Source organism: Canis aureus, chromosome 2, assembly GCF_053574225.1.
Source record: "Canis aureus isolate CA01 chromosome 2, VMU_Caureus_v.1.0, whole genome shotgun sequence".
NCBI classification, from domain to species: domain Eukaryota; kingdom Metazoa; phylum Chordata; class Mammalia; order Carnivora; family Canidae; genus Canis; species Canis aureus.
This window is the reverse complement of record NC_135612.1, coordinates 53548960-53574458: the sequence shown is the minus strand read 5'-3', so window position 1 is coordinate 53574458 and position 25499 is coordinate 53548960. Positions and strand designations below refer to the sequence as shown.

The following is a 25499-nucleotide window of genomic DNA, read 5'->3' as shown; positions in this document are numbered from 1 at the left end:
AAAGATTTTATTTTTTGACAGAGAAAGAAAGCACAAGCAGGCGGAGACTCAGAGGGAGAGAGAGAAGCAGACTCCCCGCTGAGCAGGGCGCCTGGCATGGGGCTCCAACCCTGGACCGAGATCAAGACCCCAACCAAAGGCAGATCACTCACCTACTAACCTACTCAGGTGCCCTGTATCAAGGGCTTTAAATTCAACATCTAACCTCAAGCCAGTTTAGCCTCCCAGGCACAGGTGAAGTGGGCAGGTGTGTGTGCTTCTACCCGTTGGACAGATCAGGACGCTGAAGCATGGACAGTGGGGATTTTTTTACAGAGCTAGTACTGAGCGGTTGAGGCAGATGGGCAGATGGTGGGCAGTCGTCGACAAATCAGGTCCTCGGAATAGTGGCGGCAGGCAAGCGTGTGTGTTGGGGGGGGGTAGAGTAAAGCTCTTGATGCACCTTGACCACCAGTGCCACCGATCGCCAGCAGGGAAGCTGCTTCTGCTCGCCGAGGAGGCCGGGCTGTGGGTGCTGATGCTGGCTGGGCCGCGTCCTAAGGAGGCAGCTAAGCTGATGGTTCTGTACTCAAGACATTGATTCAAGGACATGTTACGTGGGTCACCATATGAACCTCGAGGACAAGAAGGGGGTGGTGGTCATGGGCTGGCTGTCTTCCCTCTAGCCACTTGTAGCTACATAAACGAGGCCATCTGAGGGGCATACTGAGACACCCTGTATCTGGAGAACTGGGGCTGGTCCTGACTGCAAAGCCCCTGCTTATCCCAGGGCCAGGCCACTTTGGCCACCCCAGCTCCCCTGCCCCCAGATGTTGTCCCTGCATTTGCACAACCCTGAGCCTGATGCCTTCTAAGTTTGGCACCGTGGGCACTCCTCTGACTCACATTAATTCCAACAGTCTCCTGAGGAAGACCCAAGGTTCTCCTTTTTTTTTTTTTTTTGAGAGAGCGAGCGAGCACACTTGGCATGAGCAGGGTGGGGGAGGGGGAGCATCTCAGGCAGACTCCCCACTGAGCGTGGAGGAGATAGGGTTCCATCTCAGGACCCTGAGATCATGACCAGAGCTGAAATCAAGAGTTGGACATTTAACTGACTGAGTGCCCCCAGGTGCCCCAAGAACACCCTAAGTTCTTGGTGCTTTGGAGGCATTCTCCCCAATGGGCCAGGACCTCCTTGGGGCCCCCTGGCACAGCCCACTCAGCCCCCCGGTGCACCAGTCCTGAGTGGGGCTAGAGCTGTGGGGCCCCTGCTCAGCGCTGCTAAGGCCTCTTCTGCCCATATCCCTGCACATGGCCAGGCCCTGGGTCCTCCGGTCTCCCCCTCTCCCCTCTCCTCCCTCCTGTGGACCAGGCATAGGAGGTGCCTTGTGAATGCCCCAACTCCCCTCCTGCTCCCCATTCTCCCCATACTAGGAAACGAGGTAGCAGCGGGGTGTGGGCAGCACATGACTCTGGAGAAGGCAGACAGGGCACCTCTGGGGTCTTGGCCAGCTCAGCACCCCTCCTGCCTTCTCCCCTTGTGCCTGGCACTTTCCTTGCTTCACATGGCTGCCCCTCCTTAGCTGGGGCGGGCATGACCTCCATGTCCCTCCAGGGCTGGCACAGGCCACAGGCCCACCCAGTCAGCACACGAGTGGTTCGAGGATGTGACCAGGCTCAGGGCGGGGAGAAGCAGGCTTCAGATGTTCCCAGAACTATCAAGAAAGAGACACTTGCTGTGGGTGCTATTGGTAGCCGTGTTGCCACCCACGCAGAGGGCCTCCCTGCAAAGGGAATCAGAATAGAGGTGGAGAGAGGTTCCTGAAATTATCTAACACCTGGACCCAGCTACACGGGGAGCATGATGCTCCTGGGTGTTCACTTGACATGAGCCAGTCCAAAAGCTAATTTGAGTCGAGTCTCTGCCACTTGATGTTGAAAAAGTCCTTTAGGGCTTGATAGAGGCTGTTCTAGGCCGTGTAACTGAGCCTCAACTTCCTGTCTGTAAAATGTGGGTAATGATGATATGGACATTTCACAAGATCACTTGAGGCACACACGGCAAGCACACATCATAGTAGGTGCCCCATAAATGTTAGTGTCCCGTCCCATTCAGGTGGTGGGTAAGGCCAAGGCCATCATCCAAGTTCTCCCCCCTCATCTTGAGAGAGAGTGGCCTCAGGGCAAGCTGCATGGAGGAAGAGGGTGGTTGTGGGAGTCGTTGCTGCTCCAGGTGGGAAGGCAAGGGGCAGGCACCTCAGGGGGGGGACCTCTCCATCCAGGGACCTTCTGCGGTCTGCACTAGCACCGTGGAGGAGGTGTCGTGGCAGTGGGGAGCATGTGTGACCCAAAGGAGGAGATAGGTGGGAAAGGTCACTGCGGGTCACAGCCCCCACCTGCAGTTGGTGGGGGAGGCTGACGAGCCACCTGCCTGCAGTTCTCAGAGGCACCACACGATGTCCTCAGAGAGGCAGGCACAGGGCTGGAGCTGGGGGACCCCCTGCGGGGTGGAGGGGGTGCTCTGCATCCCTTATTCTGGGTCCAGGGGCTGCTCCTTCCAGTCCTCCAGCCCCGCCCCCGGGGATCCTCCAGGGTCCAGGCCAGCAGGCAAGGGGCAGTAGTGCCACAGTCCCTGCCTGCCACCCTGCCTCTCAGGCCCCTGTGACCTCAGGTAGGTGCCCAGCCACTCAGAACCTCATCCTCTCCAAGTGATTCCAGAAAGGTCATGAGCCAGCACAGGGAAGGAAAGGAAATGGGTGGGGAGAAAGAGGTGGCCTGAGGTCTTGCTCATTTGAGCGAAGTGACTCTCCTTCTCTTTCTCTAGAAGATGAATGGGCCTCACAAGGACCGGGACTCTGCCTGAAATCGCTGCCTGGGCCCTGCTGGGGTCTGCACTGGGTGGGAAGAGAGGGTTACACAGCACAGCAACTTTGGAGTCTGGAAACGGTATCATTGTTTATTGAGGTGGCACCTCTGCCCACCAAGGGCTCTGACAAGTGGCTTAGGGGCATAGGCTCCCAGGGCCTACCTCCCCCTTGCTGAGGTCCCAGCCTGCCAGTCCAGGTCCCTGGGGCCTACTGAGCTGCTGTCCTCTGTCATTGTGTCTCTGGACCTCAGGGCATCCTGGGGTGAAGGCTGTGCACTGCAAAGCTTTTTGGCAGCCCAGTCACTTCCTGAAGTTCTCTCTTTGGAGCATCAAGGAATACCTGTGAAGCCGGGTCCAGTGCTCCTCCTCTTTCACCTTCTTCTCCAGCTTCTGGAAACTGTGGGCCGCATAGGTGGAGATGAGAGGAAACTGCTTCACTCCGTGTGCCCCCACTCCTCCTCCTCCTAGGTCCCCAGGCAGACCCTGCCTGCCCTGTGCTAATCTAAGAAACTCTCCAAATGGATAAAGAAGGTGTGGTGTCTATAAACAATGGAATATTACTCAGCCATCAAAAAATATTAAATCTTGCCATTTGCAATGATGTGGATGGAACTAGAAGGTATTATGCTAAATGAAATAAGTCAAAAAAAATTAAAAAAAAAAGAAATAAGTCAATCGGAGAAAGATAATTATTATAGGATTTCACTCATATATGGAATTTAAGAAACAAAACAGGATCATAGGAGAAGAGAGGGAGAAATAAAACAAGATAAAATCAGAGAGGGAGACAAACCATAAGAGACTCTTAACCATAGGAAACAAACTGGGGATCACTGAAGGGGAGGAAATTGGGGGAACAGGGTAACTGGGTGATGGACATGAAGGAGGGCATGTGATGTAATGAGCACTGGGTGTTATATGCAACCGATGAATCACTGAACTCTACCTCTGAAACTAATAAAAAAAAAAGACAAAAAAAGAGAAGAATTCTCCAAATGGCACATCTGCTGCACGTCTGTGTCCTCAGGACTCAGCCTGGTGCACAGCCCACCCTCAGAACACCCTTACTGCCTGACAACAGGGTGGGCATCTTAAACCAGGAGATGCCCCCCACCCCTGATAGAAAGCACGGTGTGCTGGGGGAGTCATGGTCTGTGTGCGTGGACCCCCATTAGCCACATCAGAATGCCAGCATGTCCGGTGAGTAAACACTTCCTGAACATCTATCAGTGTCACCAGCTGGACCCCAAGACCTGACCTTGACTGATCACCTGTTTGTACCCGCTGACTTTTGTTTCACATTTTTCTTTAAGCTCTTCTTTCCAGCGTATCTCTTAACTCAAGCAAAAGAACTGAGGGACACAGCATCCTGTGATTAAACCCGAACCTACCCCTCAAGTAATAACAACTGCCCAGATAGACTTTCAGAGGCTCAGACAACCCAGAACAGTTTGAACTTAACACCCAACTCACACCTGCACACATGGACCATGGAGTGACCCACGGAGGGACCGACAGATTCTTTTACCTCATTATAATACTAGAATTTTGGGGTGCCTGGGTGGCTCGGTGGATGAGCATCTGCCTTCAGCTCAGGGTGTGATCCCAGGATCAAGTCCCACATCGGGGTCCCTTCATGGAGCCTGCTTCTCCCTCTGCCTGTGTCTCTGCTTCTCTCTCTCTGTCTCTCATGAACAAATAAAATCTTTAAAAAATATATACAATACTAGAATCTCTGCCAAGGAGGAGCATAAGCCTCACTGGCATAACATACACTATGTATGGGCAGCCCTGGGGGCCCAGCGGTTTGGCGCCGCCTTCGGCCCAGGGTGTGATCCTGGAGACCTGGGATCGAGTCTCACATTGGGCTCCCTGCATGGAGCCTGCTTCTCCCTCTGCCTGTGTCTCTGTGTCTCTGCCTCTCTCTCTCTCTCTCTCTCTCTCTCTCTCTCTCTGTCTCATGAATAAATAAATAAAATCTTAAAAAATAAATACACTATGTATGCACAGGCATGTGTCCTTACAGCACAGCATGACCCTATGGACAACGACAAGCCTTCCTATCTAAATATTCATCCTAACCCTACAATAAAAGGAACCCATTCACCCTGACTCAGGCCATCTCTTCATTTGCTGCAAATCAAGTTTACTTGTGCGACAGTTCTTCTGGTGTCATTTCTCTGTGAGCTCACGCTCTTCTGGTTACACTGGTGACAGGCATGGGTGCGAGTGTGGGAAGGACCAGAGTCACTATAACAGCCCCGGATCCCCCAGTGTACTAAGAGGGACAGGAGAGAAAGAACATTTGTAATACAAGGCATTTAAATGTCATTTGATGAGTTCAAATGTCAGAAGGGGGAAGGGTCTACCCTTCCCTGGGGTGGGAGTGGAGGTTGCTCCTGGAAGAGAAGGCCTTTGAGTTGGGTCTTTTACAAAATAAGAGGTTTTTTTGTTTTTTTAAATAACAAATACACATGAAAGGGTACAGGAGAGTCAGAGAAGCTCAAGGTTCATCCCTCATTCTGCACGCAGATGGGGCTGCTGTAAGCAGGGCAGAGGAAGCCTTAGTTCTGGGGAAGGGGTGCGGGCTGCGGGCCAGGTTTCTGCTGGGGGGTGCTTGAGCGCACAGAGGCTGTTACAATGCTTCAGGCAAGCAGGAGGAGGGCCACTTCTGGGCAGCTCTGGATCTGTTTTAAGGCTTTGCCTGCTAAGGAATATCCTCACGGAGACCTATTTGGTTCTCAATGCACTAGAATTTTTTTTAACTTGAAAAAGTAATGTACACTTTGCTTAAAAAAAACAAAAACAAAAACAAAGAATCCAAGTGTGTATACAACTACAAGCAATCTCTCCCTCTCACCTCAGATCCTGGTTTTCTGTTCCCAAAGCAACTGTAATTAACAGCGCACTGTAAATCCTTGGAAATTGTTTTCATGCGTACAAGCATAGACATGCATAAAATCTGCCACCCTCCCCCCACTTGGGCTCCCTGGTGTTTGTCCTGGAAATGTATCCTAGAAACTGCCTCCAGGTGGCACTCACACACCTGCCACCTTCTTTTCCCAAATGCGTACACTTGGGGTTGGCAATCTTGACACTCAGGCAATCTTTTGTGAACGCTCCATCCAGGCTGCAATGAACCAACCGTGCCTGCATGTGGGAGCGAAGGGCAGGGAGGAGGCAGTGTGTGTGCACGTTACACACTCAGGCTTTTTTTGTTTTTTTAAAGATTTTATTTATTTATTCAAGAGAGACAGAGAGAGGCAGAGACATAGGCAGAAGGAGAAGCGGGCTCCTCGCAGGGGGCCTGATGTGGGACTCAATCCCAGGACCCCAGGATCACGACCTGAGCCAAAGGCATATGCTCAACCACTGAACCACCCAGGGGTCTCCACCCTCAGACTTTGAACTCAGAGTGCTTGAGTTCACCCACAAGCTGGTAACCCTGGGTGGGCAGTTTGACCTCTGTCAGCCTCAGCTTTCTCATTGTGCAGTGGGGGTAGTGATAACAGTAAGAAAAATAAGATTATGCCTACAGAGCACTTAGCATATAGTACCTGGCACACAGTACATGCTCAGTAAAGGTTAATTATAATCATACTTCTGCCAATGATAAATTAGTGGAAGTGAAATTTCTGGGTCAGGAGGTCATAACAACATGGATTCAATAAGCGACCATCCAAGGGCGCCCAGCCAGTTCAGTCACTGGAGCACATGACTCTTAATCTCGGGGTTGAAAGTTTGAGCCTCATAGGAGGTATAGTGATTACTTAAAAATAAAATCTTAAAAAAAAAAAAAAAAGCAACCATCCACAAGGCTGTTGAATAGACAAAACTAGGGCAAGTTTTAAAAGGAAGCCCAACATTAAGGAGGGCACGTGATGTGATGAACACTGGGTGTTACACTATATGTTGACAAATTGAATTTAAATTTAAAAAATAAGATAAAAGGAAGCCTGAAAATAAAGCCATTCATGTGTTCAAGACAACATGGATGATTTTCAAAACATAATGTTGGTGCGGAGAAGGACTTTCTCTATGATCTAATGATAAGTCATGGCTAGCCTTTACTGCAAACGCCATAATGTTCTATGCGGAGATACAGCTGTCACTGGTTTTATGCACAAAGACACTGCCGCCTGTCCCATCACACAGCTAGAGGCCCCTAGTCTGTGACCCAGTTATACTGCAGAGCTTGCACCCCAAATTTGAGGCTCTTTACACCCGCCTCTCAGTGAAGCCTAAGGGAGAAGAAGATGGAAGACTCCAGCCATCTGACACTTGAAACTTCTCTTTGGCTAGATGAGCAACCAAATTTTCTCCTACCTCAAAACAAACCAGGACAAAATGATTCACAACACATTGATGAAGAATTCTTAAAATCAAAAGAAAATGAACTCATGCTTGGGGAGAAAATCCAAAGCAAGTCAAGGAAGGAGAGAGAAAAACATAGGGGCGCCTGGGTGGCTAAGTCAGTTAAGCATCTGCCTTTGGCTCAGGTCATGATCCCAGGGACCTGGGCTCGGTGGGGGAGTCTGCTTCTCCCTCTGCCCGTCCCCCTGCTTGTGCTCTGTCTCAATCAATCAATCAATCAATCAATCAATAAAAAATGTAATGAGCCATCAATTCTTGCCTGCCCTGGCCAAGGAAGCCAGGGGCCTGTGGACCTGGCCTGTTGGGCTACCCCAGAAGCCCACCTTCTGGCAGAAAGCTGGCTATGTAGAACCTGAATCTTGCTGGGCTTTGTATTTCAAAGGGAATAGAGAGAGCGGGGGGGGGGGGGGGGGGGGAAGGGGCACTCTGTTTCTGTTTCCTGGAGTCCAGAAATTTCTGTCTTGTGATCCAGTTAGACCCAGGCAGAGATGGCAGACCAGGAAATGGTGCCTGGGGACTGGGGCTGGATGGGAACAGAAGCCAGGCCTTGGGGAAGGGGTGGCGGGGTGGGAGGTGGAGACACATATTTGATGCTAACCGGCCTCCTTTTAAAGCCCCAAAGGCAGGCTCCCTTTCACACTGGCTGTTTATAAAAGTCCCAAGTGCGGTTTTGTGAAAACAATTTGGACAGATTATTGCAAGTCTGAAACTTTGAGTCAATTGCCACATAAACCCATTGCCTTGAAATTTCACCTAGTTTTAGAGCCAACAGAAGCTGTTTCAGACATGAGGAATAAAAAGATGGAAAAAAGAGATGAAAACCTTTGGGACATATAATGGATATGCGTGATAAACAGTAGGAAAACATTAAGGACAGAGTCTAAGTTATGGGTTTGTGGATGGTCAGTGACTTTTTCTTCCAAAGCTGCTGTAGGTGTGAAAATTCTGAAAATAACAGGTGCCTGGATGGCTCGGTCGGTTGAGTCCAACTCTTAATTTTGGCTCAGGTCATGACCTCAGGGTCATGAGATTGAGCCTCACGGAGCCTGCTTAAGATTATCTCTCCCTCTCCCTCTGTCTCCCCCCTTCACCCCACGTACACACACGCTCTCTCTCTCTCTAATACAAAACAAAACAAAAAAATTCAAACTAAAATATTGGGGCAGAGGCTCCTCATTGGGAAAGCCCTAGATATCAGATCTCCAAGCAGCAGAACAGGAAAAGCCTTCTTTAAATCAACATTTCCCAGTTTATTGCTGGCATCCAATCTGGAAAATAGGTTGCCACAAGGGATATAATTCGAACACTGCCATCAGGCCCAAACTGCTGTGGCTCAAGCTGGCACCAACCACAGTGTGACCCCTCCTAGCTCCTGCTGGGGCCCCGAGCCCAGTGAGCACTTCCGTAAGCTTTTCTGTTCCCAAGCTCCCAAGCCCTGCCCCTGGCCCCCTGATGCCCACCTGGTCAGCCCCTGCAGCCCTCTCCTCTGCAGAAGTCTCCTGGGAGGCAGTCCTTTCCACCCTCTCAGCGGCCGTGGGGCCTTCCCAGGGAGGGATTGGGGTATGGGACCTAAGGGCTAAGCTGTGTTGACAGAGAGGAAAGATATTTGGACAAAGGGAATGCAGAAGAGTCCCGTTCCCACAGGAACACAGACTGAAGGAGGGCAGGGCAGAAGGGCCTTGTCATTACGAGAGCAGCCCAACCGTAGGGGAGTGGAGAGACAGATTGTAGACACAACTCTTTCATGGAAATTCCAGAGGCATTAAAAACCGTATTTACAAGGAAGTTTTTCTTCTTTTTTTTTACAAGGAAGTTTTTCTTAAAAAATAATTAACTTATATTCTGGAGTGACACCAAACCAGACTGAAAAACTCAACATGAAACAGAATCTCAGCTTAATAAAAACACTGAAGGAAATGCACTAACATATTAACAGCAGTGTTAGGGGGTTTGTGATGTTATTTAAAAAAATTTTTTTTTGCATTGTCCTGTTTTCCAAATTTCTACAAGTGCACATATAACTTCCATTAGAAATAACGAATAATTTTTTTCTCCCCAGTGGGGAAGTGCTCCGTTAGAAGTAGTTCTGCTTGAAGCAAATTTCAGGGGCTAAGTAGGGCTCCTTTGATGGGCGTCCAAGTCCTAATCTCCACTTATACCGTGGCTGAGGATGGGACTTGTCAACCAGGGACTTGAGCAGCCTGAGTTGGCAGGACCCTCTGCTGCCAGGCAGGAGGTGAGCCTCCCAAGGGTTGGAAATGTGGGCCTGGGATCCGTTCCCCCCATTGGCTTCTGGATCAAGTGGGAAGGCTCACCCTTTTTAGGCCAACAAAAGTGAGGCCAGACTGAAATGCAGAAACAGAGATCACTCCTTAAACAAAGAGTTCTCTGGGCCTCATCAAAAAAGAGCTCTAGAACGTTCCATGCTGGGACCTCCTGTGAGAACAGTCTCACTACAGCCATGACCTAAATTCAATCCAGAGAAAAGTTCCTTCTTCGCTGTCCTCCTCAAGATCCACAGGCTATCCCCCTCTCCTGATGAATGGGCCTACTTCCCTCCAGGAGATACCGAAAGCCATCAGGCAGTCCACCACAGCCAGGAAGGAACCAAAGGCCACAGGTAAATGCTGCTGTGGGGGCCATGGCGCCACTTGGCGGTGGTGTATAGAGTTTCCCTGGGGGAACCAACTGGGATTAACCCATCATCATTCTTGGACCTACCATTTATTGAGTGACCACCCTGTGCCCAGCACTTGACATGTATCCTCTTTCGAATTCCTACAACACCTGGCGGCCAGCCATTGTTGAAGAGTCCACAGCACAGCCTGGTGCACTGTGGGTGTTCGGCAAATCTTTTTTTGGATTAACAAAGAAATTGAAGCTTTTGGAGTTTATGGGACTCAACAAAATCTTAAGGTAAGTGGTGGCATCTGATTTCAGACCTGAGTATCCTAGCTGGCCCACTTGGTTCCTCTAGAGCCAAAAAGGGAAGTGATCATAAAGCGATGTTATGTGGACTGGAGAGATCACAGAGTCCCAGAGTGGACACTATAGAAGGCCCTGGAAGGGAAGGGGCCAGGAGAGTCAGCTCTGTAGTGGCAGGCTCAGGATGAGAATCCAGGACTCCACTGGTGACCCCTTCCCGCCCAAAGTGTATGGTCAATTACAACACAAATCATCAACATGAATTTTCAAGCTGCTGAAAATTTGAGGTGGATGGACTAGAGGAGGCACCTGCTTCTCCAGAGCTGAGAGAGCACAGCTCTTTATGCTTCTGCAGCAGAAGGGGCTGTGAGCAGAGTCCTAACAGGACTAGGTTAGCAGAAAGGAGAGAGATGCATGGCCTAACCATTTGTCCAGCTGCTGGATACAGCAGAGGGGGCTTGGACCAGGGGCTGGCAAACAGTTTCTATAAAGGGCCAGATGGCCAATGAGGCAGCTTTATGAGTCATATGGTGTCTGCTGGCACTGTTCAGCTCTGCTGTTGTAGCCCACGAGCAGCCTTGGTAAGACGTAACAAACAGGTGTGACTGTTCCAGTAACACCTTAGTCACAAAAGTGGGCATGGGCCACACTTGCCCTCAGCATGATGTTGGCTGGCCTCTGCCTTAGATGACTGTGTCTGAAAATCCAAATATGATTTTAAAAAAAGCAAAGGACTGAGAAAGCAGACAGAAAAGACAGTCTGGACATGGGGAAAACAGCAACTGCCAGTCCTCCTTTATCAGTCTGAACCCACTGCTCCTTTTCTACCAAGCTGAATGGGAATGAGTGTGGCTCCTGGACTCTGATATAGTGGGGTCCCCGCTGACGGGGGGATCGAAATGCTAGATGGATCTTACCACCAAACAAACTCCACTAGTCCTCCATCCAGAGACAAACCCAAGGCAGCCTGGGTGGCTCAGCGGTTTAGTGCTGCCTTCGGCCCAGGGTGTGATCCTGGAGACCCGGGATCGAGGCCCACATTGGACTCCCTGCATGGAGCCTGCTTCTCCCTCTGTCTGTGTCTCTGTCTCTCTCTCTGTGTGTGTCTCTCATGAATAAATAAATAAAATCTTAAAAAAAAAAAAAAAAAAGAAAACAGAGACAAACCCAGGTGCAGGGGTGGGAAGCAGACCCAAGACTCTACCTTCTCTCGAGGAAATCCTCACATCTTTTCTCCAAGGGCAACACCTGAGTGAAAGCCATGTTCTCGGTTATGTCCGTTTTAGGAATGGTGTGATTTCTTGAGATGTTTTCCAGGAGTGGGTAGGCCTCGAGATTAAAGTAGAAGATGGAGTTCTGGATGTCCTTGGTGTCGTCAGATTCAATTTCATCTGGATGGTCTCCTGAGATGAAACAAGAGTGCACGTTCTGTGGAGTGATGACCTTCTCTGTGGGCTGGGAGGGTACAGGGGGGCTGCCGTCTGCTTGTAAAGGCCTGGTCACTGGGGCTAAGCTGTGAGGGGCTCACTTGATCTGGAGCAGCAGGATTCCAGAGAGAAGACCTTGCCTGTTAGCTATGTGTCTAAAGAAGGGGTAAGAGATTGGGGGCATCCCTCTGTGCTTTGGGAGGGGACAGAAGGTGTCAGGGAACTAGCAGGCCACAGATCTGGGCAGCAGCCCCCAGGGTCCCCCTCCTGTACCTCGGAGCAGGAAACATGGATGTTGCAAAGACACGACAAATACAGGCTTCCAGGGGACCGCCAGATTGTAAGTTCTGGGTGGAGCAAAGGCACAGATGATCTGAGGCTTGGCCACATCCATGAGCTGTACAGAGCCATTCCTGCAAAAGATCAGCACCTGGGAAGCAAAGAGATGGTGATGGGGATTTCTTGGTCACCTCCATTTGGATTAAGAGAAGCAGCTGGACATAAAAACTGGCAATAGAACTGCTTTGCTTTCAGGCACCAAGAGCTGCCCAGGGAGCAGAGGTGTGTGTGTGTGTGTGTGTGTGTGTGTGTGTATGTGTGTGTACACATATTTGGGTGTGTACACATGTGTGTACTTCTCTGGTGACCCCAGCAACAACAGGCCCTCCAGGTGCTGCGTCTGATCCTGAGCAGTGCTTCCTCCTTCTGCCCTGGCTTCTCTTCGAGTGCACTAGCAGCCCCCTGCTGAGGAGCTGGCTCTTCTCCTGCCTGTCCTTGGGACCCCTGCTCAATCCAACATCCCCTCTTGGCCTGAGATCCAAGATAGGTCTCTCTCCTGCCTGGGCCCCTTCCTCCCTGCAGATGAGCATGCTAGGTGTGCCTCAATCTCATCCTCTCCCAGCCACCACACCATTTCCCTTCCCTTGCACTCAAATATGGGGGAGTCTGTCCTTGACCTCTCCACCTCATCTGTCCTGTCACCACCTCCCGAAAGCAGCCACCCCCACCAAATTCCACAGGCTGTCAGTGACCCCTCTCTCTGCTCTGTGGCATCCAGTGTGGGATGCCAGGATGCTGCATGGCCTCTCTCATCTCCCAGGGCAGCTGCTTGGTGATTCGTCTGTCTTTCCAGCTGAACCATGTGCCCCACCAGGGCAGTGGCTTACTCTTATCCTGCATACCCCAGGGGTAGTGTGGTGCCTAGCACTTGACAGACCTTCGACAGATAATTTTTGAAGGAAAAGTGAACAGATTTACTGAAGAGGAGTGAGGGCCATGAGGAACCTACTGTGCCGGGGAAGGCTTGAACCGGGGCCACTGCACAGATGGCCTCCTCTGGATGTTTCACGGGCCTGCAAGAAACGAGACACATAGACATTCATGCTGGAAAAGTCCAGGCTGTGCTAGCCTCTCCTGGGCATACATCCCAGAGACACTCTGGTACACTGTTCTGAGTAGCAGACACTGGGGACAATCTGATCATCCACTGTTAGGAGAGTGCCTTTTGTGGTCTGTTATATGGCAGGCTGCGGTACAGCAGGGAAAATAAACGTAGCTGCATTCGCCAACATGTGCAACTCTTGTGAACAAGGTCGCAGAGCAAGTTCTAGAAGCAACAGCGCTGAGAAATAATCTGGAGAATACACAGAGCATGATTCCATTTACAAATCCCCCAAATATGCACTGCTAAAGGACATGTTACTTGGAGATACATGTGATTAATTCTTGCAGAAAAGCGAATGATGAATTTTGGAAGATGACGTGTAGGTTGAAAAAGAAACTGGCCATGGTATTTGGCAGCAACTCCCATCAAAAAGTGGAGTCAAGGGGCGGGCGCTGCCTCTCGGTTTCAGCTCAGGTCATGATCAGGTCCTGGGATCCAGCCCGCATTGGGCTCCCTGCTCAGCAGAGAGTCTGCTTGAAAGATTCTCTCCTTCTGCCCCTCCCCCTGCTCATGCTCTCTCTCAAAAATAAATAAATCTTTAAAATAAATAAAAAGGTGGAGTCAGTTTTCCTACTGCTTGACTGCAGGTGTGGCCACATAATGTGCTCTGTCCAGGATGACTGGAGCAGAGGCCTGGAAAGCGTTTGTGCATCGTGGCTGCCCCTGCTTGCTGGGAGGACCCTGTAGGCTGCCAGGTGATGGAGGCTGAGACAGCCCACAGGACTAGCCATAAGGAGGAGAACCAAGGGTCCCAGCCACCTGCTGTCTATGTGAGCAAGGTCATCTCAGACCATCCAGCCCCCAGCTGAGCTGCCAGATGCTGCTTAAGGCACACGTGAGAGCCTGAGCAAGACTCGTGGAAGGGCAGCCCATCGGAGCCTGGCCCAAGTTGCTGACCTACAGTATTAGGGGCTAACCAATGACTGTCTTCTTTTCTTTCTTTTTTTTTTTAAAACCCACCTCAGATTCTAGGCTTTTTTTTTTCTTTTTTTTTTTAATTTTTTTTAAATTTTTTATTTATTTATGATAGTCACAGAGAGAGAGAGAGAGAGAGAGAGAGAGGCAGAGACACAGGCAGAGGGAGAAGCAGGCTCCATGCACCGGGAGCCCGACGTGGGATTCGATCCCGGGTCTCCAGGATCGTGCCCTGGGCCAAAGGCAGGCGCCAAACCGCTGCGCCACCCAGGGATCCCTTTTTTTTTCTTTTTTTAAAAGATTTTATTTATTTATTCATGAGAGACACAAAGAGAGAGAGAGAGGCAGAGACAGACAGAGGGAGAAGCAGGCTCCATGCAGGGAGCCCGACGTGGGACTTGATCCTGGGCCTCCAGGATCACACCCTGGGCTCAAGCTGGTGCTTCACCCAGGCGTCCCAACAATGACTGTTTTCTCAAGTCATTAAGTTGTAGAGTGGTTTGTTATACACAGCAGTAGATAAGGGGTGTGACCGGGGACAAAGCACACAGAGAGCCTTAACTGAATCAAAGATTATCTATTTCTTACATGGGAGTTTCTCTCTCTCTTGCTCTGTGTCTCTCTCTCTCTCTCTCTCTCTCTACACACACACACACACACACACAAACTATAGAGAATATGTATATAGTGTGTATATATGTGTGTATATAATGTGTACTCCTAGGTGGTATAGATACACCCTAAATATACACACATATATATTATATACATCATTTGCATACATAAAGTGTTTCACAATTTAAAAAAGAAAGACGCTTGAGGAAATTGATAAAAGGTTATTTTGGTAGACACAACACTGTTCTTGGTCACGTGGGACACAAAGGTGTCATTTACACCATCATACAAGTTTGTGACACATGTTTTGCATAGATACCCACACATGAAAGAGAGCGGGGATCCTGAGGTTCTCAGGGAGTGTGGTGACTACAGAGCAAGTGGACTCCTGCTGGGGAGGGGGTTGGTTTCTCCTTATTGAATGGCGTCATCTGTCTGGCAGATCATCTACCCTGTCCTGCACTCAAATTACCAACCTCTCAACAAGCTCGCTGATGGTGGGCACTTGGGTCCCCTTGGCTGTCAGAAGATGGAGGGAAGAATCTGTGCATAGTACCACACATTGCATTTGGGATTTCAAGGGACCCTCAGGATACACGTTCTGTCCTTTGTAGACTAAGAAGTATTTTAGGAAGTGAATGCTCTGGCAGAAACATCCCTCGGGAAGAGCAACGACCCCAAGTGGGAAACCTGGAGAAAAAAATGTTACAGGCAGGTCAGATAAGTAGGTAGAGGATGATGCAGCCATGCGCGCAGGGTCTGTGATCAGCAGGTATATGAGGGAGAGCCCTCTGAGAGTGAAACCAGAGAACCCCAATGCCCAGTGGGAGAGAAGAGCCTTCCTCCTAAGGATGGAGAGGCACAGGGAATGAAGAGGACCAGCCTCATGGAGGAGGAGTGGTAGGGCAAGGTAGATCCGAGGGGTTAGGTGATGGGGTGGTTCTCGGAGAATGAGAGGGAAGTGTGTCTGTAGCCAAGCAATATCCAGAATGTATCAATACCCAGAAAAATGAAAGCAAGCTATTGGGCAAGTGAATGTGAAATTAGGATCATTCTTCTGCCCATGATGTATCTTCAGCTATTTTAAGACCACTGTCGGGGGCAGCCTAGGTGGCTCAGGGGTTTAGCACCGCCTTTGGCCCAGGGGCTGATCCTGGAGACCCAGGATCGAGTCCCACGTCGGGCTCCCTGCAGGGAGACTGCTTCTCCCTCTGCCTGTGTCTCTGCCTCTCTCTCTGTGTCTCTCATGAATAAATAAATAAAATCTTAAAAAAAAAAATAAAAAGAACACTGTGGGTGCTGTAACTCTTGCTCAAGTTCAAGAGGGCCTATAGCCATGTTTATCTTTCTACCATGTGGGCGGAGTGCCCGCTATTGGAAACAACCATGGAATTTTTCAGGTGGAAGTAGCTCAGGTGAGGAAGGCACTTAACTGATCTGACATAAGCCTCCCTGAGGCCACCAATAAACAGGGCACTGTCCCGGACTCTCACCAATGTGCTGCCTTAGGAAGGCCGCCAGGGAAGACAACCCCCCTCTACTTTCAAAAATGACAAACCAGGGATTCAGTCATTACTTCTAAAAACATTTGGTAAGAAGGAGACACTCCCAGGGTACCTGGGTGGCTCAGGCAGTTAAGCATCTGCCTCTTGGTTTCGACTCAGGTCATGATCTCAGGGTCCTAGGATCTAGGTCCTGTTGGGCTCTTCATTCAATGAGGAGTCTGCTTCTCCATCTCCCTCTGCCCCTTCATCTACTCTCTCCCTGGGGACCCTGGGACCCCAGGACTCCAGCAAGGTGCCACCCACCCAGAATAGCTGCTGATCTTGCCCTGCCCACGCTGTAGGTCTCTTAGCTTGCACACCAGTGAGGTTCCCGCTGACCAGGCTCAGGGTAGAATAGCAGCAAGAAAGACATGTTTATTTTGAGAGCCTGGGGTATAGAGGGAGGAGGGCTGAGACTGCCAGGATCTCACACCCTGAGCTGGAAGACACCTCCTCACTGGAGTGTGATAATGAGGTAATGGACAGACTTCCAGGCCTTGGTCTGGTGCCAGGTATGGAGCAAGCGCTCAATAAATACACAGAGAATGGAAACCATCAGAACATATTAAGTTCAGGAAGTGTCTATTGAATGGCTGAATGAAGGGAAAGCAAGACCACCTCCCCAAGCTGACAAAAGAAGGCAGTAACTAACAGAAGGCCCAGCGCCTGCAGACATCCCTGCGCTCCCGGACTCTCATTACCCAGAGACCCATCCAGGGCTTAGGCAGAGGTGGGGGGCTCACCTTCGGCCAGGTCCCACAGTGTGAGCACACCATCCTCGCAGGCAATCAACAGGTAGGAGCAGGTATAGCTGAGCTGAGAGACAGCAATGGGCGCAGCACAGGGCCACACACCCTCTGGGTCTGCAGGGAGGACACCATGCACGAGGCTGCCCCCCCAGCCCCTGCACCTACACATCACCTCTACGTGTGCAGCCCAAGACCCACACTAGTCTGCCTGTCCGGGCTCACCATCCCTCTCACCTCTCTGCAATGCTGTCTCCTTCCTCAGGATAAAACAATGGGTCATGCTGCTATTCGACTGCAGCTAACATGGAATGAGTGCTTACTAGGTGCTAAGCACTGTGCTAAGCACTTTACATGCCTCCTTCCGGTGAATTCTCACAAGGGTCCCCTGAGGGGGGCCCATTATACCCCCATGTCATTGATTAGGAGACTGAGGCAGGATGTAAGGGACCTGCCCAGGGTCCCAGCCAGTCAGTACAGAGGTTGAGGTTGGAAGCTATGCTGCCTGGGAGACAGAGGGATGATAGGAGAGAGAGTCTTCCTTTCCCTATTTTTAAATGTTACTTTTAAAGGACAATTCTAAAGTTTGACCTACGTGTACAACTCACGGAATTACCACAGGGTGAGTGTGCTCATGCAACTGCTTCCATGAGCCTGTATAAACCAAACAACCACCATATTTCCAAAGTGCCTTTCAATTTCCAAGAGTTGCCTATGTTGAGAACCTCGGGATTCTCCTATTTATGACAAGTGTGAGCAAGGGGCAGGGGTGGTGTCCTGAATTAGCTCTGTTTCAGATGAGAAGACAGGACTAGGGCAGGGGTGACTGGCCTGACAGCACGCAGCTTGCAGGCTGTTGGGCCAGGGCTGGATCTGGCCTCTGATGCCACGTCTTTTTTTACCTCGCTGCCACAGGAGCTCTGTGGACCTGACTGGGCTTTGTCCCTATTGACCTGTTCTCTTTAAGAAACGGGACTGTTCAGAGACAGAGCCTCACAGTGACACCACAGCCACTGAGCCACCTGCTTCTGCTGGCATGTCTCTGGTCCTCTGAAGTGACATGTCAGTCACATGCCCTCAACTAAGCTGGAGGAGGACATGTTCTGAGAGCCCCGCTTAGGCAACTCCCATCCCAAAGTACCGACTTTATCCTTCAGAGTTCGGTTAAGCGAATAGAGGAAGAAGTTGTGACTTCCAGTCCAATGTATGCCAAGGGCACAGGCTACTCCTGGGAAAGAAAAAGAGGAAAGGGGTGTCATGTAAAGAATCTGAGTCCCCTCTGGTTTGTACAGAAAGTGTTGACTCAAGAGGAATTCAGTTTGAAATCAAAAGTAGCCTGTTCTAATGGGCAGCACCCAACAGAAGGGGTGGACACCCCTGGAAGGGTGGTTCCTAGGGACAATTCGCCTTCTCGGGTGGGGAGGACAGTCACACTGCCCCTCAGCTGCTCTCACATCTTCTAGATAATTAGCGTCCTTTTGGCTGTCAGTGCTTTAAATAACATTTTCCACAAAATGAATTCCTGTCCAGAAGCAGCCTGGCAGGATATGTGCTCATACCCTCCTCTGTGGCAAGTCTCTCCCTGAAAACAATGCCCAACTCCATTATCAAGGAATCTGGATGCCTAATGTCCAACCAGAAACTGTTAAGCTCCAACTGCAAAGCAGGTGACGCACATTTTGCCTCATTCCCTCCCACCATGCATGGTTTGCTGAGGCATTCCCTTGAGTGGATCATTGCCCAGGATAACCACCTGCTTCGTGCTCATTTACCTGAGGGGCTCTTGACTTCTGCTGGCATTGCAATTATGCTGCTAGGAAGGAGGAAATGGAATGAGGCCATGCTGAGAAAAAAAGAGACACTAGTCAGAGCCACGGCAGACTCCTTGGCCAGGAGAGATGCTGGCAGAGGCTTGGCACTAAAATCAGAAATGGGTTTATGAAGGGAATGTTAGGATGGACCTTTCCAGGAGCATAGGGCCATAAGGTAAATCAGATTCTATGTGCTGGGTCTGGTGGCTGCAGACTTTGGAATTTGGTGAGGGCAGGGCAGGCAGGGCTGCAGGAGTCACTCCCAGACTGGCAACAGTACCCAGCACTGAGTAGAACTTTCTCTGTAGTGACCAGATTTGGCTGACATGAATAATAGTCACTTATGCTGGGGACAATCCAAAGAGTGGTGTGCTAAGTTTGCTCTAAAAAAACCCAAAAAAACGAAAAAAAAAAAAAAAAAAGATTTCCTGATTTATAGTTTCTTGTGGTTTAAAGACTCTCACTACAGACACTACCAGCAGTTTAACAGCTAGCCTGCAAAACTCCCAACTACCCTGCAAGGCAGTGCACCCCTGAACCTCACTGGGTCCTAGTTCAGGTATCAAGCAGCTGCGATGAGGGTGCAGCCCTAGGAGTCTGTGTTCTGAAGTGAGAATATTGGAGGTGCACTTCACAGCAAGATGAGAGGCTCCGCTTCCTGTGTGAAGCAAGAACATCCCTGAGGTCCAGCTTAGCTGTGGGGAGAGCTAGTTCCTAAAACCAGCTCCACTGCACTCTTTAAAACTTGGGCTCGGTTTTTTACAATCACAGCAGGGGGTTCATGAGCCATACCTGCTGCTAGAAGGTATTTCAGGAATTATACATGAATATATTATGTTTAAAAAGCTTGGATAGGGAATCCCTGGGTGGTTCAGCGGTTTAGCGCCTGCCTTCAGCCCAGGGTGTGATCCTGGAGACCCGGGATCGAGTCCCATGTCAGGCTCCCTACATGGAGCCTGTTACTCCCTCTGCCTGTGTCTCTGTCTCTGTCTTTCTCTCTCTCTCTCTCTCTGTGTGTCTTTCACGAATAAATAAATAAAATCTTTTATAAGTAAATAAATAAATAAATAGCCTGGATAGAAATGGAGAAAATCTGAATAGTAGTGACTTTCATTTCTGTCTTTAGGGTCTTCTGTGTTGTCTAGATAATCAGGGGAAAAAAATTTAAGAGATGAGGGCTGGGCATAAAATACTAAAATAAACTCTACTCCTTATCTCCATACATGCCTACCCCCTCTTTGAAATCCACAATGTGATCCACCTTTGTTCTAACTATATTTGAACAATCTCCACACACCTTTTCAAAAGATCTGCTGAAACTCTTGGAAAAATTTCCCAAATCAAGAGGAGCCTTTACACCTCAGACGAGTTCAAGGGCTTGGGTTGATTCCTGCACGTGCCCCAGGGCTCCCTGGGAGCAGAGTGCTCCTTCCCACTCACCTGAGTGGCTCCTCCTCCCCTTTCTCATCCAGGTACTTCTTGTAGGAGGCGTGGAAGATGGCTGCTTGCTGCTCCCACTGACTTTCCTTGATGAAGTGGTTCTGCCCCGAGCCCAACCCATAGCAGTCCTCTATCTTTGCAAAGACTTCCAGGGGGCTTTTAAATGTGGTCCCTAAGGTGAAAAGATGCCAAAATTAGTCAAACCATGGGACTTCCCTCTGTCTAATTTTCCCCCCTTCCTCCATGCTCCCCAGTTTCCTGCAGAATCCCTCATCCTCAGAAGTCCATGTGGGAGCCCAGGGTTTCTCTCCACCTCTTTCCTACCCACTCGCTCAGGGAGCACAGGCAAAGGACAGCTGCCTCCTCCTCTAGCTCCTCCAGCTCCATCCCCCTATCACTTTCTGTTTCCGAATTACTAGATCCCCAGAGAAAGCCAAGGAAACGTCCACGAGGGCATTAGAGGCCTCAGACCCCTGTTGGTGTCTCCTCAGGTTGGTAAGGCCCCAAACCTGCCAGCTGGTCACTACTGAGCCACTGCTGAAGGCTAACATAAGCATACACTCCCACCCCTACCTGTGTTTACATCTATCCAACTAACTTCCTTCAAAAACCTCCTGTCTGCCAATCACTTTTCTTACCACTCTACTCCCTCCTCCCACCCTGAAACCTTTCATTTCCTTCTTTTTCAACTGTTCCTAAATCCACAGTAAAACTGGGTGATCGATTTTCTGGGTTCCCATCCCAGCTTTCAGGGTACCCTGAAAGGCCCGATGGTGCCCCAGCTCCCCTTCCCCAGTGGCCACCATTGTTGCTGGTTCCTTGCATACGTTGCTACAAAGAGACCCCTTTTGTTTAAACAAATGGTAGCTAGCATATAAGATACTAGTAGTTTCCCAAGTGTGGTCCCAGATCAGCAGGGATCTGACAGGCTCTACGGGAACTTGTTAGAAATGCAGATTCTCGGGCTCAACCCCAGGCTGAAACAGAAACTCTGTAGGTGGGGCCCAGCAAATTGGGTTCTAACAAGTTCTCCAGGTGAGTCTGATCCAGCTAAAGTTTGAGAATTGCTCTTATACACTAGCACCCTTGCATTTTTTCACTCATAATAGCTTGGAGATCTCTTTATATCAGTACTATAGACCTTCCTCATTGTTGCTTATTTTCATTCATTAAAACTTTGTCTTCTTGGGAAATAGAACACATCCAGCAAAGAGCATAAAATATATATATCTTAATAAATTACCATAAGGCAAACATCTGTCTCTACTCAGATCCAAGGACAGGACATTGCCTGTTCCCTAGAAGCTTTGCAAGGGCCCGTCTCCAGTCACAGCCTTCTGGGAAGGGCAGCAATTGTTCCCTTGGCTATTATGTAAGCACTGCATTACATTTATTTTACTTTTGCTGTCTAAATGTGCATCTAAACATGACAGCTTTGTTTTGCCTGATTTTGAACTATATACACAAATGGAATTACATATAGTGTTAACTCTATGTCTGCCCTCTTTGGCTTAATACTGTTTGTGAGCCACTTTGTTGTGATAGCTGTAGTTTGTTCCTTTTTATTGATAGTATTCCACCGAGTGAAGACATTATAGTTGATCTGTTTGTTGTTGATGGACATTTTGGTTATTCCATGTTTGGGGCTATTGAATATCACATCACTGTTACGATTCTTGTACATGACTCCAGGTACGCATTTACTTTTAAACCTATCAGATGTATACCTAGAAGGAGAGAGGCCACTTCACCCTGGTTTGCTTTGCACTGAAAGCCCCACATCCCTGGAAACCCTCAGTCCCAGGCAAACTAGTATAGTTGGTCACACTGCCTAGGAGTGTAAATGTATAAATGCTGGCTCTCAGGGTATAAATTATCATCAACATTACTAGATCATTCCAAAGTGATTGTTATCAATTTTCATTCCTAACTACAGTGTATGAGAAGTCTAGTTATGGTTATTCCATATCCTTACCAACTTGGTACAGTCAGTGTCTTTTCATTGTTGCCATCCTGGTGGGTATAGAGTGGTAAGCTCATTATGGTCTTAATCTGCATTTCCCTGATAAACTAATGATGTTGAATATATATACTCATATGTTTATTGGCCATTTGAATAATTTCTTGCTGTTTTATACTAGATTATCTCTTTTCCTTAATAAGTTGTGGGAATTCTTTATATACTCTTGATATGAAATTCATAAGTTTTATGTGTTTTGCAAATGTCTTCTCTATGTGGCTTGCTCTTTCATGCTTTTAATGATGTCTTAGGGTGACTCGAAGTCCTTAATTTTAGTAGCCAAATTTATAAATTTTTTCTTTTATTATAAGTGCTTTTTGTATTTGTTTTGTGTGTCTTGTTTACAAAGTCTTTCCCTACCCAGAAATCAAGATATTGTCTTATACATTTTCTAAAAGCGTTATTGTTTTCTCTTATTTATTTCTATGGTTCATCTAGAATTAATTTTTGTGGATGGTGTGAGGCAGGAGTCAAGTCTCACTTTTGTTTCCATATGGACAACCAGTACCATTTATTGAAATGACTATCCTTTCTCCACTGCTCTGGAGTGCCACCCCTCAGGTATCCAGTGGCCATTAATGCCTGGCTCTGTTCTGGCCTCTGATATTTCATTCATTGATTTTTCTATCTATCTATATTTCTATATCTTATATATATTGCAATCTACTATACACTCCTTTGTTTTTCTATCTGTCTTAATCACCGTAGCTTTACAATAAATGTTGATGGAGCATGTTGTATCATCATGTTCATTTATAAGAGTGAATTGGATATTCTTGGCCTTTTGAATTTCCTTCTTTGTTTTTTTTTTTTTTTATTTTTAAAGATTTTATTTAGTTATTCATGAGAGACACACACACACAGAGAGAGGCAGAGATACAGGCAGAGGGAAAAGCAGGCTCCATGCAAGGAGCCCAATGTGGGACTCAATCCTGGGACTCCAGGATCATGCCCTGGGCTGAAGGCAGGCACTAAAACTGCTAAGCCACCCAGGGATCCCTTCCTTTGTTTTTTTATGGTTGCGAAGTATTCCTCTGGAGAAGTGTATGAGATTTTGCTTCTATAAATACTGCAGCAGTAAACATTCTTATAGATATATCTTTGATGCCATATGCAGGTATTGAAAGGATATACTCTGTCCTCTGCCTACAATTGACTTCTCTTTTCCTCATGACATATTCCCACTTATCCTTCAAAACCTTCCCAAGTGCCCCTTCCTTTGATAAAGCCTTTGCCTGCTCTGTGGACAGAGTTAGTCACTCTTTTTTCTATGTTTTCATGGATCCAGGTGTTCCCCAGTGCTGCACTTATCATATCCTATAATGCCGGATTCCTCTTCTTCTCCCTTGGTGGAACAGCAGCTTTTAGGGCACAAGATGATGTGTCTTACTCACCTGTGTGCTTACTGCATTACTGGCACTTAGCAAACACTGATGAATGAACTAACACAGGAATATCAAAATGGATGAACTCCAGCTAGATGTGTCTTGCCTGATTTCCCAATTCTGTTAGCTGTATTCTTGTAACATTTATATGTTTTGTCTTTTGATCCCAGAGCTTATGACTTTTAAAAAATTTTCCTCTTCAGAACTATACTTATAATTTACATATTGCCCCTAATAAATAGAAAAGACGGGACATGTGGAGAAAGACAAAGAAAGAAAAAAACAGAAATTAAAGGCAGAAGAGAAGAAAGTGTTAGTTGAATTTTACTAACCTGTAACTGGTTTGGGTGGTTTGATCTTCATTATGTGAACTGGATGACTCAACTTAATGTCTCCTCTAAAACAAATGTTTGTATCCTACGATAAGGAAAAGGCACAGCTAATAAGCCAAACAAAGAAGATATAACAGAATCATTAAAAACACATCCCAAAAGAAGACAGAAAAAGAGGGAAAAGAAAAAAAAACTGGTGGGACAAAAGACAGTAATTAGCAAAGTGACAGATTTAAATCCAAACACATCATCAATCATATTAAATATAAGTGGTCTAACTGCCCCAATTAAAAGGTAGAGATTGTTAGATTATATAAAAGGTAAGACCCAACTATTCATTGTCAAAAAGAAACTTATTTTAAATACAAAAACACCAAAATATTAGAAGTATAGAAAAAGATACATCTTGTAAAACTAATATAAAGAAACCTGGGGTGGCTATATTAATATCTGACATAACAGATTTCATAGCAAAGAATATTACCAGGGATCAAAGATTCACCAAATAATGATAAAATGGTCAATTCATTAAGGAGATATAACATTCCAAATGTTTATGCACATAATAACAGTGCTTCAAAATACAAGAAGCAAAGACTCAGAGAAGTGAAAGCAGAAATAGATAAATCTGTAATCTTAGAGATTTGAACACTCTTCTCCCAATAACTGATAGAATAGACAGAAAATCAGTAAGGATATAGTACAGATACAGAAGGAAAAGCAGTAAATATGTAGGAGATTTAAATAACTTGACCAACAATAGATAAATACACATTCTTTTCAAGTGCACTTAGAACACTTATCAAGATAAGCCATATTCTGAGCACAAAAGAAATCTTAATAAATTTAAAAGGCTTCAAATTATATGAAGTATGTTCTCTGATCACAATGGAATTAAATTAGAAACCACAAAAAGAAAGATATCTGGAACATCTCCAGTATTTAGATCCTACAAATGTTGCCAAGTTAAAATTGGTGAGTCGGATCTACAAACAGTTTCTTTAAAAAATAAAAAGGAGGCACACATAAATAACATTAAAAACAAGAAAAAGGAATAACTTAAAAGATAGATTTTCACTTTTATACTATAGGAGAAATTTATTTACATGTATCTATAGTTCTATATCTATACTGATAAATTATATGAATTGTGACTTAAATTGCCTCAAAATTTTTTACAATGGACTAATAATCATAGAAGAAATTGAAAAGATAATATAGGATTTACTTAGACCTAGAGGGTTAAAAAAAGACATCCAACTTTCTTTACAAATCTTGCATAACACTCATACCAAAGGCTGATAAGAAAACCACAAGAAAAAGGAAATAAAACCACAATAGGCCAATCTCATATTTGAACATAGATACTATCCATGAACACAAAGCTATCGGTTTGCTTTGCTAATATCTTGTTTAGGACTTTAATGTTAGCAAAGCAAACTGACATTATAATTAAATGAATTATTACCAAGTATGGATTACCTAAGAATGGAAGGAAGAATGTTTTAACTTTAGAAAATGTTTTCACTGCCTACCCTCCCTTGTTTCCTTCCAATTTTCTGAAACTTGATATCCTTCCAATTTCTTTGCTGCAACTAAGGCCCTGATGAATACTGATAAAACCACAGACCAGCAATAACTAGCTGGAAAATACAGACGTTGGTGTGAACATTTAA

At 47.3% G+C, this 25499-nt stretch overlaps 1 protein-coding gene across 11 annotated transcripts in view; it reads right to left on the bottom strand.

The window, feature by feature from the left end:
• Positions 1-2891: 2891 nt before the first annotated feature.
• WDR93 (WD repeat domain 93) overlaps positions 2892-25499 on the bottom strand; it is a 47972-nt gene continuing 25364 nt past the window's right edge. For 7 of the 11 annotated variants that reach the window (XM_077872164.1, XM_077872144.1, XM_077872186.1 and 4 more), the window contains 10 exons: positions 23824-23908; positions 20087-20258; positions 18608-18678; positions 17977-18063; positions 16833-16952; positions 15022-15235; positions 12860-12923; positions 11845-12001; positions 11349-11547; positions 2893-3242 (listed from right to left, as the gene is read on the bottom strand). In XM_077872164.1, coding sequence (XP_077728290.1) covers positions 3146-3242; positions 11349-11547; positions 11845-12001; positions 12860-12923; positions 15022-15235; positions 16833-16952; positions 17977-18063; positions 18608-18678; positions 20087-20258; positions 23824-23908 — 1266 coding nt within the window. In that variant the 3' untranslated portion in view covers positions 2893-3145. Of the gene's footprint in view, positions 3243-11348; positions 11548-11844; positions 12002-12859; positions 12924-15021; positions 15236-16832; positions 16953-17976; positions 18064-18607; positions 18679-20086; positions 20259-23823; positions 23909-25499 lie in introns of those variants that run through there. The other 4 variants (XM_077872173.1, XR_013364857.1, XR_013364860.1 and 1 more) reach the window with 4 other exon arrangements.